This window comes from Morone saxatilis, unplaced genomic scaffold, assembly GCF_004916995.1.
Source record: "Morone saxatilis isolate NCDOM2014 unplaced genomic scaffold, NCSU_SB_2.0 Contig17, whole genome shotgun sequence".
Classification (NCBI taxonomy): Eukaryota; Metazoa; Chordata; class Actinopteri; family Moronidae; genus Morone; species Morone saxatilis.
Window position 1 is genome coordinate 20,222,776 of NW_023339729.1, and position 16,719 is coordinate 20,239,494.

The 16,719-nt window shown below is 42.2% G+C and overlaps 1 protein-coding gene across 1 annotated transcript in view; it reads right to left on the reverse strand.

The window, feature by feature from the left end:
* Positions 1–6,664: 6,664 nt before the first annotated feature.
* The window catches only part of znf827 (zinc finger protein 827), a 62,220-nt gene continuing 52,165 nt past the window's right edge, over positions 6,665–16,719 (reverse strand). Inside the window, exons 11-14 of the mRNA XM_035659922.1 lie at positions 16,090–16,256; positions 13,097–13,306; positions 12,244–12,421; positions 6,665–9,448 (exon numbers count right to left, since the gene is read on the reverse strand). Coding sequence (XP_035515815.1) covers positions 8,434–9,448; positions 12,244–12,421; positions 13,097–13,306; positions 16,090–16,256 — 1,570 coding nt within the window. The 3' untranslated portion in view covers positions 6,665–8,433. The remainder of the gene's footprint in view (positions 9,449–12,243; positions 12,422–13,096; positions 13,307–16,089; positions 16,257–16,719) is intronic.

Below are 16,719 nucleotides of genomic sequence, written 5' to 3' on the forward strand. Positions count from 1 at the left end.
GAAGTGAGCCACTGTCACTCACCTTCACATCAGGTATCACAATAACCAGCGCAGAGGAGCAGGACAAAGGGTTTTAGATAAAAGACTATACTGTATTTATTCAAGGTTTCAGGAATACATTACGATCACAAGCACAGCAGTCGCTTGTGCAGATGAAGAGTCAGGGTTGTAGGAGACTCATATTGATCCTATTTATAATAACACTTAAAATATTTAATTCCGGCTTCAATCGTTTTGAAATAAAATAGTCTGCACAATAGATTCCTCCCGACACGTGAGAGTAACAAAGTAAAAGTAAGAAAAAAAGATTGGAAAATGTGGAAAAAAAGATGAAAAGACATGGATGGATGCGATCTCTGTTAATTTGTTTGACCCACTCTGTTCTCAAATGAGAATGGATGGAGGGATTCCCGATGTCCTGATTGGAAGATGGATGAGTGTGCAGCTATGGCTTTAATTGATTGAAGACAGGAATTCAGTTAGAGATAATTGAATCATGGAAATCATTAAAAGCTCAAGTGCACGAGATAATTAGGAGAGCTAACCAGGTTGTAATCAACCCTCGGTACAAATCATCTTTAGGATACGGACCAAAAGGAGCTTGTTATCCTGCTATTTAAGGTTTCACGGCAGCCCTGTGTAAGACATCAAACCTTTCTTTTCACATAAAGGCACATTTAAGTGCTTTGAAGCTGCTTTTTTGGGTGACTCAGATCATATTTATTAATAAATGAGCGCTCTGTTTTAATATTTCCGTTTACTTTTTGGCTAATTGGTCTCTAGGCCGGTTTTCCCTGCTACAGATTCCCAGGGTCAACCAGAGGTCAGCGTTCTACTTCATTACTCCATCCAGGGAAATGACGAGCCTGATTAGTTTGGGCTTGACCTTGGGCTAGTCTGTTAAGCTCTTTCTAACCAAATCTCCTCACTTTAGATCTCAGCAGACTTGAATCATTGAAATCATCGCATCTCGCAGGAAAACGCGCGCGTGTAGATATTTCAAAATTACCATCTTGTTGTTTTTCAGTCAGAAGAGTTTTTACTGGTGAGCAGCTGAGAATCGGTGGGCAATGTCTTTAGCTGTAGTGTCACAGGAGACGTGATGAAGTGCAGCGCCAACTGTTACCCATAGAAACCAAGTAACCTATGGCTGGTGACTATCAAAGAATGCCATGGTAACAGCAGAGCCTAACAACGGGTGAGTTGGCTGGCTCGTGTCCTATCTGTTTCAAAGACATGATCATACTTAAGTAGAGCTGCTCTCCCTCTGCCCATTACCAGCCTCCTCTTCCTCCTCCCCTTCCTCTCTTCTATAATGTGTTTGTCATCCAGTTGGAGTGGCCAAGCAGTAGCTTTATATTTGAAGCAGCACCCAGCAGGGGGGTATGATCTGCCCCCCTCCTGCTGATTCAGGCTGCCCTAAGTCTGGATATGCCAGGCCCAGGGACTTGTGGGTAATTCCTCCCCCCCCACAAACACCCCCTGCAGTGTTTCCTGAATCAGATTGCTGCTGACCCCCGCCGAGTGATGTCTCACCCCAGAGAACGGGGAACGGGCGCAGCGGGGGGCCGGGCAGGCAGTGATGCTATGCCCCTGGGCTGGGCACCAAACATGCATGTAAATACATGTCCCACCATGCGTGTCCAACCCAACTCAAGAGAGGCAAGTGAGTGACACACCACACGAGCCTGCAAATCATCTCTTTCTGCTGCTCTCCCAGGTGTACCTCAGGTGTGGATTGTCTTTTTTTTCTGCACAGACTTGAACCTGACATCTTTGTTTTATTAGCTTTTCATAAAACTGCATGTATTTCCAGCAGCCTGTGCAGACTTGTACAAAGTCTACACACCATAAAGGACTGAATAAACATGGAATTTCATTTTCACCAAATCATTTCGGCGCCTAATTTTTTATTTTTTTTTCGAGGATGAATAGATTTATGAATCAACAAGCAGCCTCAGCGGAGCCTTATTCTGCGCAGTTTTGGCCCTGGCTTCAACCCATGCCAAATCGATTCCAGAGGTCATTTTCTTCCTTCATTTTCTCTTTCCCGTGTGCCAGTGGTCCTGTACTGAAGGCCGTCTGTGGCAGGACTTTGTGTGTTTGTTTTCTCTGTTGGAGCAAAAAAAAAAAAAGGAGATCTGTCTCCACTTAGCAAAGCCCCGGCTCCTTCACAGGGTAAAAACCTCGATGGTGGATGAAGGGCGGTGAGGAAAGGGTGGGAGGGGGGTCTTGAAGGTTTTGATGCTGAGTGAAGCCTGCATGGTGTTTACTGTAAAAAAAAAAGCTGAAATGAAATGGCAAGAAGAATGAGGAGGTAAACAGCAGAGGAGAAAAAGAGAGTGTAGAGTAAGGGGCAAAAGTAGAGTGTGGGATAGCAAGATATGGTATATGGAGCTATAAAGAAGGTAAAAAAAGAGTGTGAGGTAGATGTAGAGAGTAAAATAGAGAGAAAAAGAGAGACAGAGAGAGGCCAGGCAGCTGGGAGCTCCCATAGACACGCACTTCTGTCTAAGCAGCTTTCCTCTCAGGGCAGGGTCACGGCGGGTCACGGCGGGATTACACTTTTGGCAAACAAGAGGGAGCTCCTCTCTCACAAAGCCGTGCACGACTCCCCCATGACTCTCAGCAGCTGTAATAAAGCCAAGGCAGCCTGAACCTTCAAACAAAAAGCTAACACGCTATCGATCGACAGCGGCCAACTTTCGCGAGGTGGTGTCGAAAGGTCGACATTGTGCAGACAGCTCGGGCCGAGGTGAAGGGCTATTATTGGGATGAGGGAAAACTCCGGCGTTTAGTCTTATCACAGAAATTCCTCACTTAGTTGACGATTCCACCAAACTGTCAGCGCAGGAATGGAGTTATTGTTATTCGCTAAATGAAGAAAAACAGCCCCCGTGTACAGTGCGATATTCCAATCACAAAATCCAAATGAGGTTTTCTATCCCTTCAATCAATAGCCATCCCCTGCAGTGCCTGCATGTCTCTTCACTTCCTAATCAACACTTCCACTCATAGGGAGGTCAGATGAGCAGGCGCACAGTGCCCCGAGCGCTGCTTTGAACTTAATTAAGCAGCTTTAAACACAGCCGAAAAGATTCATTATTACACAGGCAAGATGAGCAGCTAGATGAGAACATGGCCCTTCAACAGAGGAGATTCGGCTTCGGATGGCTGTTGAACCCACATGGGTCAACACCGAGGGCGCAGTGATGGAGGTCCCGCAAGGACTGCCAAATCCTTTAGATCTGAAAAAGGTTCCTCTAAAAAAAAAAAAAAACACAGCCAAAAGCTCACTTTAACTTATATAAACGGTGCGGACGAGGCAGCGTTCAAATAGGGATACGAACAGTGATATTATCTGTTAAAGCTATGCAAGATCCGAATGAAAGAGAAAGAGGGGTAAAGATGGAGGCGTTCATGTGCCTGGAAGTCTGCAGCGTGCCACCAGGGTGCTGTGAGGCAGGGCCTGTTAAAGGAGAGCTCCAGACCAAGGTGTTCTATAGCTCGGGGGCTAACGGTGATAAATGAGTCCCTTAATGTCGGCAAACACTTTATCTCTGCTTCATCTGTTTTCATTAGGCAGGGCCAACCTTTGGCTGGGCGAGAACGTGCTGTAACTTTCATTACTACAACACAGAAAGGAGAGGGAGAGAGACCTCCCATCGGTCTAATAAAAACACCAGCTAGACACCATGACAGATCCTATTCCTTATTATTATGATGGCACGCCATCGTTATAAATTAGAGAATGCTGTGTCCCTCAAAGATGATCAGTGCTTTTCCTTAACTCTTGTCCCTGTCTCCCTGCTGAATGATATCTTTTCTGCTGCGCTTACTGGTCTGAAACATGCTTTTGATTTCTTTGTCTTTATTTTTTATGTCTTTACTTGCTATTCTGTCTGAGAGGAATATTGAATAGGCACCAAGTTTTTCTGGTTTATTGCTCAGAACTGATTTTTCTGTTTGGCTATTCATTGTTTTTTTTTTCAGATTCTAGTGTGAACAGGCCGTGGTCCTGAACTGACCCGCATGTGCTAAGACACAACACATCGCAGGCAGCGCGCCGTTGTAGAGACGTAAGCATGGACACCACTGAAGACAAGTTGATGTGCAGTGGAAGCTAGTGAGAGCTGAGAGCAGATGATAACAAGACAGAGAGCCCAATTGTTAATTGTGGCTTTTTGTGGAGCAGTGGCTGCTACCTCTGTACGGAGGTGTGTGTAGATGTTACAATATGATCCCAAATAGCTATGAGGTCTAACATCTCACTGTTTTTCACATTTGTATTTACTGGGTGACTCCTGCCAGTGCAGGTTTGTGACAAATAACAGAAGTTGAATGAATTCTGATGACTGTTCACACTGAGGTTGCTTTACAAATAATCAGATCTGTAACTGACTTGGAAAAGAGCCGATTGCATGTGATTTGTATTGTTCACATTGTCATGAAAACAAAAACAGAATCTGAGTCCCGTATGAGCAAAGAAATCAGGTTTGGGCCAATTGTTCCTGCAGTGTGAACGCAGCCTTTGTTTACTGTCTGTTGTTTTGAATATGAGGATCCTTATTAGGGTGGGAAACATTCAATACTGTTTATTGACTTTCAGTGCAATTGAATTGTCACATGATATTTTTTTGTAATTATTTTGTTGTCCAAATTAGTTTCAAGCTAATTATATTGAATATATATGAATATTATATGTTTTTATAGTTTTTGTTTTGCATATTTAAGTTAAAAGGTTTTGCCTGCCGCAGTCGTAACGCTTTATATGGACTGTATTGTGTTTATTGAAGTTGAAAGACTTAAATAAAGGCTTTATATTCAGTGGTGAATAACAACAAAGGTATTAATAAGCCTACTGCATATTTTAAGTTTATAAATGCCAACAGCTGTGACACCAGCTGTACGTGCGATATTATAGCTACCTGCTCACAGTTGGCTGGATTGTCTGTGTAGCTCACCTTTAAACATGCAAATAAACATTACAGTATAGGAATTAGTCTAATTTTCACACTGTATTATATCCATTTATGTAGCACCATACTAGAAACTATACATAAATTAAAAGGTTCATGCATAAGAGACAATTAGCTTTTTGGTCACGAGGAAGATGAGGAAAACTGTTTTGTTGTTATGTTTGGCAAAGCGCAGGAGAAATGCTGATTGAGGTGGGAGACAGATGTGATATGCGCCATCAAAATAAATGAACAGAGAAAAGACAAACAACTGACGTAATATCTGATGTAAGCTTTACTTTCAAATCCTGTTACATTTAGATCTGGCAAGTTGAACATAAAATAATGCCAAATAAAGAAAACAAATACAAAACCAAAAAAGTACAAATGATCTATTTACCAGTTATCGTCACAACCCTGTACAGCCTTAACAATGGAGTAATAAAAAAAAGCTTTTTACAGCACATACCAATTTTTTTACCGAGTGCCAAAAGATAAGATAGTTGAGCCTTTTTCTAATCATAAAATACAGCCAAACGTAAAGCTAACTGATTGTAGACAGTGCAGTGTGATGCTAACTAAATGCAACCGAGGGAGTTAGTTTTAGACACAATTAAGTGCTAAAGAACTAGAGAGAGGGCAATGTCATGCATACTCTGAATTGCTGAAAAGGTAGTCAAGCTTTAAAATAAGGTCGCTGTGCTGCTTACAATTGGGCAAAAATAAACAGAATTAGTGCTTAAGAATACTGGATTGCTAAAGTATAGAGCCCTGTTGCCTTTTTAAACATTACACTCAAACTAGGGGGGAAGGGGGGGATGAGGAAGTGCAGCCATTCATGATTACGCTGTAATAAAAGGCAGACATTTTAGACAGGTGTCGAGTGGACACACTTTTTTTATCTTTTGTTTTTTTAGTTTGGACCCTGACAATTAGTTTGACTCATTCTCAGAAGTCTCGGGTGGTTTCCTTCCACCAAGTGGCACTAGAGTATAAAAGATAACGTAGATAGTACAAGGAGAGTGTTTGTGGATGTGTGTGTGTGTGTGTGTTGGAGGGATGCTCCTTTCACTCCAGAGACAGCATGCCAGACATTGACAGAGCAAAAAGGAACAAACAAACAGCAGTGTAAAGGGGGACAATCGAGGCATCGCTCCACACCAGGATGTGACGGATTCAATCCTAACATCACATCTTGCGGCGAGTTACATTTTGGTCTTGACAATTCATGTTCTCTGTCCAATCAACATTTTTCTGACATAAGTAGAAAAATTAAAAAAAAAAGCAATGATTCAGTATAAGAAAATTCATGAGTAAAATAGACAAAAGAAAAGCATAAAAGGAAAATAAAAAAAACAATCCCTTTACAAATAAGGGATTTTGGCTTGAAGACCACTTACAAACACAAGTGCTATCAATAATGGGTAAAGCTTTTTTCAAAATAAAATGCTTGCTGCCCTATTTCACAAACATACTTCTTTTTGAGCATTTTACGGATAAATACATATTCTCTTAATCAAAAAGTGCAGCACTGTGCAAAATTGGCTCATCACAATTTAGCCTGGGACCTTTAGTTCCCAGGAAGAGCTTGACCTCTACTGTCTAATTCATGCAATTTGTATTCATTTACTTTCTCCGATTTCACAGAGGCAGACCCTTTTGCACCGCTCGAAATGTCTACATGTGAAACTAAGGGGTGTTGATTGAGTCATTTCCAGCAACTACTGTCCACTTCACATTGCGGTAACTTGGTGGATCTAAGTTTGCACTTAAAAAAAAAAAAGGAAAAATTAAAAAGGTTTAAGTGCTTTTGGCTTGAAGTGTAACTACATTAAGTGCAATTAAAACTCAAAAGGTTGACAGGAGGAAGAGGAGGAGGAGGGGAAGGGGGGCACAAAAAGCAGTACCATGTCTGCCGGCCTAACAGAAGCCAGTGCCATTGAACACAATGCTGTACAAGTGAATGGCTTTGCTTCATCATTGCACCTACAGGAGCTTTTTTCCTCACAATGTGTTCTCTATGAATGTTAGTAGAAAATGTTTTATTATGATGTAAAAGGCTCAGTAAAAAAGTAAAAAAAAAAAAAAAAATGAAAGACAAAAAGAAAAGACCCCAAAAGAAAGACACAGAAGGCCACCAAACACACTAACTTTCCCGTCTTGTCCAGCACAGAAGACGTCCCTGTTCACACTTCTGTATCGCTTCATTTTCATGTACATAAACAAAAATACATTCATTCAAGTCATTTTGGAACAGTTTTTTTTCTTTTTTTGTACACAAAAATTACAAAAAGCTCCAAAAAGCACCATTGAATCGGCCTGTGGTGACCCTGGCTGTGGGTAGCTTGCTAACCCAGAGCTGGTCACCTCCACAAAACAGTTATCTCATATATCTCTTCTAAGTATAGGTGCGTGATACATAGTTCTGCATATGAAGCTGCACTGATATCCACCTGGTCTCAGACATAATGAACGAATGTTTCCACTTTATCACGAGTCTCATTATTTCACTGCTTATTCACCTGTGAGTGCAAATTCATTGGCGACAGTTTACATTGATATTCAAATCAAATTATTAGTAATAAATGTATAACGTTTCTTGTAATTGATAGGTCAAATTCAATATTTTCCTTATTTACATCATCACAGCTTATCTTCTGTTTTGTGAGCTTACAAAAAAAAACTAGCTACTAACCCATTTAAGTGACATTTAATCTGAGACAGAGGCGATATCAGCAGCAGCCATGCATAATATGGTTTCACCATTATACAAAAAACCAACAGAAATCAAAAAGATGGGAAGGGGAAGGGCTACAAAACTATGTACAAGACTGATAAATAAGTAAGTGCGTGGTTTGAGGCGTTGCTTTGGAAACGTGCCTTTTTCAATGAAAAGCATTCCGTTTCATTGGTTCTGTCCACGTTGCACCGCTAACACTTCAGGATATCTCGAATTTAGCTTCCTAATGACGTCAAAGCTAGTTGAAACACAGAAACAGGCATGCTATTTTGATGCATAATAGCAATAGACAAAAATGCACTAAAATATAGCACTTGCAAGTTTTGTTTCGTCTTTTTCAACATTTTATCTCGTCAAACGACTAAAGAAAAATATCTATAAAACTGAGATACGTTAGTTTCCTCAGATAATGCAACTGGGTCCAGGTCATTCAGACATTTAAAAACAGAAAAGAAAAAGGTAATAGAGAGTAGTAGCTGAAGTAGTAATAATTCAATTGATAGAACTGATAAGAAAAGCAGCTTTTTGATATAAATGCATTTTTAGCATGTACAGCCTTTTTCTCTTATAAATGTTTTTTTTTCTTTTCTTCAATATGTTTGTCTGGTCCAGCTTATTCTGCTGGTCTGATTGGAAAAGACGTTTGCTCCCACTGCAGTGGTCAAGTGTCATTCACACCACTGTCCGAGGAGTGAGGGAAAGAGAGAGGAGGTGGAGGAGAGGAGGTGGGCGAGGTCAAACAGTCTTGGCCCTCTCCATCAGTCCCAGGTAGGCCAGGAAGGAGTGTTTGTGGGAGGTGGGTGAGGGCGGAGAGCGGGAGGGGGATGCCGAGTTGCAGGAGGAGAAGAGGAGAGGAGATGTGGCGGGCCGCCATCTGGAGTGGAGGTGCGAGTGGAATGTGAAGCGGCTGTTGTGGGTGAACAGGGTGGTGAGGGGGATCAGGTGTGCCCGGTCGCAGTTCCTGTACTGCTCGAACACGTGGCGGGAGGAGGGGAGGAAGAGGGAGGGGCCGCCGCTGCTCGGGCCGCCGGGGTTTCTGGTGGCGTTGTTGCCGTTGGCGCTGACCAAGCAGTGCAGTGGGCTGGTGGCGTCCAACTGGTGGGACTTGCCCAGTGTGAGTGACAGGGCGACGGACTGGAGCGCCTGGGACGCCGTCAGACTCATGAGAGGGCTGTTACTACTGCTCCCTCCACTGCTCCCTCCTCCTCCACTGAACAGGAAGTTCTCCTGGCCCTTCCGTAACAAGGAGCCCCCCGGTGACGTTCCCTGGAGTGGCAGCTCCTCTTCTCTTGCCTCCTCATCGTCCTCCTCTTCTTCTCCTCCTAAGCCTCCCCCCACTCCTCCACTCTGGTGTTTCTTGAGGTGGCGGCTGAAGACAAAGGGGTGTGTGGTGGTGAAAGGGCACTCTTGGCAGCCGAAAGTCTGGCGCGGCGCGTGCTTCAGCTTCTTGTGCAGGTTGAGGTTGTCCTTGCGCTTGCAGCTATAAGAGCAGCGGTCGCAGTGGAAGGGCCGCTCGCCCGTGTGCACACGCACATGCTCGATCAGCTTATTGGCCGTCTTGGACAAGTAGCCACACTGCTCACACTTGTAGTGGTTGCCCAGGCGGTGCCCGCGCATGTGGGCCTCCAATGAGGCCTGGTCGGGCCACAGTCCCTGGCAGATGCGGCAGCGGTACTCCATCTTACAGTGCGTCTTAAGGTGGCACTCCATGGCCGCTGGACGATTGGTGGAGTAGATACAGAAAGGGCACCTGGGTAATGCAACAAAAAGGGAAGTAGGGAGGGAGGACAGGACACACAAAAGCAAAAGGACAGTTGAAGGGGAAGCGTACATTAAAAACCACGTAACACACCTTAAAATTTAATAACACGAAATGATGAAGAGGAGAAGGAAAGGTAAAGGAAAAGTGTGTATCATGTACAGTTCTGTGTGCTCATGGTGGTATGTGTGGCAGTTTTAATGGTGGGAGAATTGAGGTGATCAGGTATACGTGTGTGGAGGAGGAGGAAGAAGGGGGGTGACAGGCTGGAGAAAAGATTGGAGCAGTAGGACATGAAGGGAAATGAAGGAATGGAGTGGCACTTACATTTAAATAGCACCTTTCATCTGCTCTGGGCCCCAAAGCGCTTCACAAACCCTGCAGAACAGAATCACCTCAGAAAAACCTCGAAATGGTCAAGGCCCTCTCTCCCTTTCTACACACTCCTGCATATATAGAAACACTTCACATTGCTCAAGTGTATACACGTGTACACACTGGTCTAGAAAAACCCTTTATCGGGACCTTGGGGGTCAGAAAATGTAGGCAATAGGAGTTTATCTAAAACCTGTTTGCCCTTAAGGTCCATTCACTACACCTGTTTGGCCAAATCCTGCCTGCATTTAAGAGCAAAATATAAATGTAGTTTACATAAATTAAGAGACTGTGTACACCTTGAAGAACTGAAAATATATCCAATATGTGCACATGTAAGCAGTACACCAAAGAAGTTGAGTTGAAGCAGATTTTCTTCTGATAAATGTAATTTAAAAATATCAAAGAGCTCAGTTCTTCAATCTCCCTTTTTCTTCCTTAAAAAATATATTTCTAAAACATCCACAACCTGTTTCTTTCCCTTTTGACTGCCAGCGTAAGAAATCGATCTGGCTTCAAAAACATTAACACCAGACAGAGGAAACATTTAAAACTGTTATAAAAACGACTTTACATGTATTCACTCACACACTACAACTAGCAGCAAATCGTCAAGTTAGTGACTAAAGATGCTGTGTGAATATCTTTGAGCTATGAAGGGGCTTCTTATGTGTTTGTGCTCTGTTATCCTCAGGATTTGTATAAAATATACATCAATGTGTTGGCAGCCTCCTAGTTTACATTTGGTAAAATGCTACCATTTCCAGACATTTGGCAATATTGAGAACATCCTAACTCCACTGATGACTGCACAGAAAAAAAGGTTGAATACAGATCTTTGTTTATGACAAGATGAGGCGATAATCATAATGATACTCAATGGTTCTGCACATGCACAAACTGAAGTTATGAGAATAACTAAAAAAAAAAAATGGCTTGTGTTAGTGAATCTGCATTTTATCTTAAAAATGTAGGCAAATATTGTTATGTGTAAGCATTTAAAAAAAAAATCCAAAATGCTGTCAACTTGCACCCCAGAACTGAATCAGTGTAAAACTACATTATTATGATCAGCCTAAACTCAAAACATTGTCAGTTTGTGGTGTGGATGTTTAGATCAACAGATGGGCTTTATGTTAGCTTGACAGGCCTGAAATGGGACATAAATGTGTCACAGTACAACAAAGGCTCCTGTGGGACTGGAGTATGGAGATGGAGAGGGGAGCATGTGAGAGGACTAGAGCTACATTAACAGTATTAGAAAAACAAGGCTGCTTTATCAAGATAGATTCAAATAAGATAACTATATCCAATATACATGTGTATGAGTGCTTGTTCCTATATATGTACATATGTCTGAAGTGTTGGGATACAAACTGCAGTGTTTTAGGGTTGGACATTATGTTTTAAAGCTTTTCATTAGGCTCAGTCTTTCCATAAAATGCATGCTGTATATTAGATATGTAAGCGTACAAGTTTAAAGCATGCATTAGTTACGTTTGGATTGGTTTGTATCAATGTCCAGTCTATGATGTTACAAATGTACATGATCTGACATTTATGGAGTGTGTGTACTTCTGAATGATTATCTTCTAGGGGTGTGCCAACAGATTTTATATAATACACAGTACAGCATTGAGTGCAGTAGCTAAATAAGAAGCTTGGAATGCAGGTTTCATCAGATATTTTTCTTTGGCATGGCTGTTAGCTGTGGGCAGCGGAACAACAGACCCTGAGGCGAAGCCCATTTCCATCTCCTTTCCACTCTCCCTTCTGTTCATAACAGCCACTGCAGACCCAGAGACCACTGTCTAATAAGTTATACTTGCCAAGAGAGGCTGTCGAGCAAAACTACAGCTAGTATCATTTCATTTGCTGGCTGCAGATCATGAACATTAAAGTGAGGTTAACTGATTAAGGACACATGGTTGGAATAATCTTCAAATAGACCACGAATCTGTGTTTCTGACTTATTAATGGAAGTTAACAGGTGTCATCTGTATGGCTGCTGCAATTAGCTCTAAAGAAACAACCATTATAATGTCAGCCAGCTTTCTGTATCCTTTAAGTTATTTTACATGCAGTATTTTCTATATATAAAATGAGTTAAATGGTGCATGTAAAATAACACTTGAATTGTGAGATGCCTGAAGAACATTATGTGGCAACACTGTTATCATACTGTTGGACAGTGGTATGCATTTACCCGCATTTCCAGCAAGCTTCAGTTTTTGATTTTATTGCAATAAAGCTAAATGTAAATATGTCGTGACTAGCACACCCCTAGCATTGGTCCCTAAAAGTGTATACTCTATGTGTTTTTTGTGTGCAGTTGAATTGAAACGGTGAGGGGTGAGGGAGGGGAAGGACGGGCGGAGTTAGGAACCTCTGTCTGTACTTGCTTTCCTTACTTGAGCCCTCCGGAGGGGACGGTGTGGCACTTCTTGTGCTCCAGCAGCTGCTCAGGCGTCTTAAGGAACTTGTGGCAGACGTCGCACTCAAACATTCGCGTGATGAGGTGGATCTGGAGGTGCCGTTCATACATGCTACGCGTCTTACACACAAAATTGCAGAAGACACACTCGAAGCCTGTACAGAAGGAAAGAGGAGAGGATGAGTCAAGGGCGTTAAAGAGTTTTTGTTTGTCTTCTACTCAATATGGCTGAAATCTTAGAGTGATCCTTGAAACAGGAACAAAGTCAGGTTTAACAATGCCCACTCACATAAACAGAGTATATAAGCAAGATCCCCAGCTGTTAAACTCCAGTGATTTGGTATTGCACTTTCATAAACTTTTCTCTTTTTTTTTTTTAAGTGGTAAATGCCCACATCTTTCAAACTCCACACCCAAAGTTTGTTACAAAAACTTTCTGACAGACTTCAGAAAGTTCCTCCAGAGCCACAGCAGACATTATATATGTTTTCACAGGGTGAGTGGTACTCTTCATGGCTAGTAAACTGATGTTTATATGTAAAATTGCTTACGCAATGGAAAAAAAAAAATTAAAAACAGGCCTAATTAGGCCACATACATACACAATTAAGAGAATGAAGTCAACATGTAATGTCATCTCTTCAGAACTGGCTGGTCACTGTTAATTACCACTGCCCAAACAACCCACCAATTATACTCTTCATAAATAATACCGGATGTTTTTTAGTTTTTGTTTTATTGTTGCCTATTCAGTCATGAATATATACTGTTTTCAGGGGCTTTAAAATGATTCATGTATTTTGGTAATAATAGTTCCCACAATTCCTTGCCTTTGTCAGACTTGTCCTCAGTTCCTGATCCCGAGTGGCTTCCAGAGCTGGACTGGCTGCCTGCAGAGGAGGGTGGGGCAAGCAGGCCCCTGAGTTCTTCGTTACCGTGGGTGAGGTCTCCGCCCTCCGAGCTGTTGAGTGAATCGCTGAGGGCTGAGAGGGACGAGGAGGTGCTCTTGGTCTCGCTGAGGGGACTCCTTGAGTTCAGACCTGAACACGAGAGGACAGATGGCAGAAAGTAAGACATATTTATCATTGTGATTGAAAGCAATGTAGAGGAAATACTGTACCAGGTCCAAGTAAAGAAAACCTACAGGGCAACGATATTAAGAGAAATCCCACATTTCAGCTTCAGTTTTAAGAACCCCATCGTTATGCATACACACACTGACATACACACAAGCAGGCAGCCTCAACACTCCTGTGCTCTGACTGAGGCCCTGCTGCCAGTCAACTCAAGATGCAGTGTGCTTTTATTGATCCTCTTCTCTAAGTCTGCAATTCACTGGGAAGAGAGAGGGAATTAGAAGGGGAGGGGGGGCGAGACGGAGGGAGGGGCGAGGAGCGTGGGTCATGGCCGAAGGAGCTAAGATGGCGGGAGCATCTCAGGGCACAGCTCAACAAAGGGCATTCACTCAGGAGGGAGTGAAAGGAGGGAGAAAAGGCTGCACGGATCCTGAAATGGTTGACCTATCTTTTTAATACAGGCGCACACACACATACACACACATACACGAGACGGGTCTAAAACATAGAGGAATGTACGCATGCAGTGCACACACAAGGCATTTTACTGTAGTAGAGGACGTGATTAATTGGCTTCAATCAAATCTAAATATACCAGGGTCATTCACAGCACAGTCTAAGAAACATTTCGAAATGCAGTAGTGAACCAGCTTAAGGAAGCTTTTATCTCCTCTGCTGCAGTATTTAACATACACTTGTCCTCTCTTACAATATCCAAAAGGCTAATGCCACAAAATTTAAGCAAAGAAGGAAAAAAGAGAGATGCTTTCTTCTGAGCCAGCGGGCCTCAACCTTGAAACACACCTTAACTGAAAAACATTCCATTTTCTTTTACCAAATAGCTTCGTCTGTTATTGCCCGGCAACATTCAGGATGTGGCAACGGAAATGAAGAAGCCTGATCCATGGTAGATATACAGAAATACTGTCACATAATTGACCACCTTCCCCCCCCTACAGAGAAAGGCACCCAACCAACCCTTTACCCATGTAGAGTCCAGTCTTCACAGGGGGTTGGCTTGAACTATGATACCTGCTGAGCTCAGACATCTCCTGCCTGGTCGTGTCCACACATTTGACCAGATAACTAGCCTTTTACAGTCTGTTAGGATTCACTGTAAGTGCTGCTCGATCTACCTCACCCTCTGAAGTGTGGACCCTTAAACAAAAAGGGCTGGACTGGACAAATTATTAAAATCTCCACATATGGAATATGTGAGCCACACTCATGTACATTTGTGTGTCTTGTGGTGGTGTCCATCTTGTGTGAGACTGAGATAAATGCCAAGCCAGGCTGAGAGACTTAAAAGATGGCCACAGTGGCATCGTAAACCCAGCTCGTCTCCAAAGGACCCAAGGCCTATTGATTTTTTCCCCTCAGGCACGATAAGGGCCAACCTCCTCAGATAAACAAGGCCACTGTGGCCTCTGAAAGACCCCTCAGCTGTCTAGGCCGGACAATCCCACCCACCCACACATATACACAACAAGCACACACACACACACACATTGATGAACAGTGGAGGAGCAAAACATCAGCAATAAACTGGACAAAGCTGTTTTAGACAAAAACACTCATATCGACCACCAGGGGTTCACACCAGCAGCTTTAAAAGTCCAAAGAAGGTCGACTGGAGGAGGCTTGTTTGTGAAACCCAATTCTTCTGCTTGTCTTTCCCTGCGCCCTCTGAACTGATACAGAACTGTGTTTAAAAAGTGTGAATTACTGTTACATTATGATGTGACTTGAAAGAGCCGATTTCTTTTCATATACAGTAAAAAGCTGAGAATATTAAATACAAAGTTTAAGTATTTAGACAGTGATGCAGGTTTGTTGTGTTGGTTTTGTACGATTAGTCAATTATTTGATCAGTTAATCGGCACAGATCAAGCTATTCTACTAATCCTTTAAACTCGCTTTCTGAGCAAAATGTTGAAATTTTTCACTGTTTTTGATTTTTATAAAACAAGCCATTACTTAAAAAATGGCAGATTAATTGATAAAGGCAGTAATAATTAAAAGCAGTCCTACATGAAACACTGACTGTAGGCAGTGTAACCTTATTGTTGTCAGGAGTTGGAGGGACTATGTATCAAAAAGCCAATTCTTCAAAACCCTCAAAGCTGAAAGTCAGCTCTTTAACCTCAGTCATTGTTTAAATTTAAACCCAATGTGTTGCAGTACAGAGCCAAAACAATAGAAAATGTGTCACTGTCCAAGTACTGCACTGTATTTCTATTCTGAGCTGTGAACAAGAGCCACAATGTGTAAGCTACCACCCACTCTAACATGTGAGAGTAATTTTGAAAATAACTCCATAAATCATTTTTTCTAGGGGTTGAATCACGTACTTCTACCAGTACATGAACAACAGAAACAAGAACATTACCCTAAAAATTGGTCAGTTAATCAATTGACTCATCAATTAATTGACCAATCGAAAGAAAAGTTGAAATCAGCAACTATGATTTGTTTAAGTAATTTTATAAGCAAAAGAGACAAATTCTAGTGTCAGCTTCTCAACTGGGAGGATTTTCTGTTTTTTTACGTCATGTAATAGTAATAAATTGCATATATTTGGTTTTGGACTGGTTAGACAAAAGATTTTCTGACATTTTAACGCCATAACAATTGATTAAATTAAGACAATAACTTCCAAACCTTCATTACACCAATCTTCACCAATATCTTAGGCCATCTTATTAATGCTGTCACTTATAAGCAGCGGATCGTCAGGGGTTCTGTACCTGCGTGTCCAGTACTTATGTGGTTCTTCATGTCGTTCTCCTCCATGCAGACGTAGTCGCAGACGCTGCAGCAGAGCGAGAACATCCACTGCTCCTTGTCCACATGGAGCGACATGTGGCTGACAAACTGGGCGTTCAGCTCCGTCTGGAAATCACACACATGGCAGCTGGACAGAGAACAGAAAGGAAAAGGAAGGAAGATGGTGTGAATAAGCGGGGGGGGGGTGTACAGCATGAGTACATTTCTTTTAATTTGTTAAAGATAATTGAAAAAATTCCACACTGCAAACATGATGCAGATATTTTAACTCTTTTTAGAGCAGCAGTACGACATTTTGGGAAATATACTCATTCACTTTCTTTCTGAGAGTTAGATGAGGAGAATGAGAATACTATCTGTTTACAGTCTGTCTGTAAATAGGAATTTATAGCCAGGAGACTAAAGCCTAAAGACTGTAAGTGAGGGGGAAACAGGCTTTGTTCTAAGTTGAAATATTCATACACCAACACGTCTGAAACTCACTAAGGAGTCTTGTCTTCACTGTCAGGTTGTCACCTGTACAAACTCCAGGAAGTCACTATACCCAAACAAGAGCACAGCACATATATTCCCCCCCCCCCCAAAAAAAA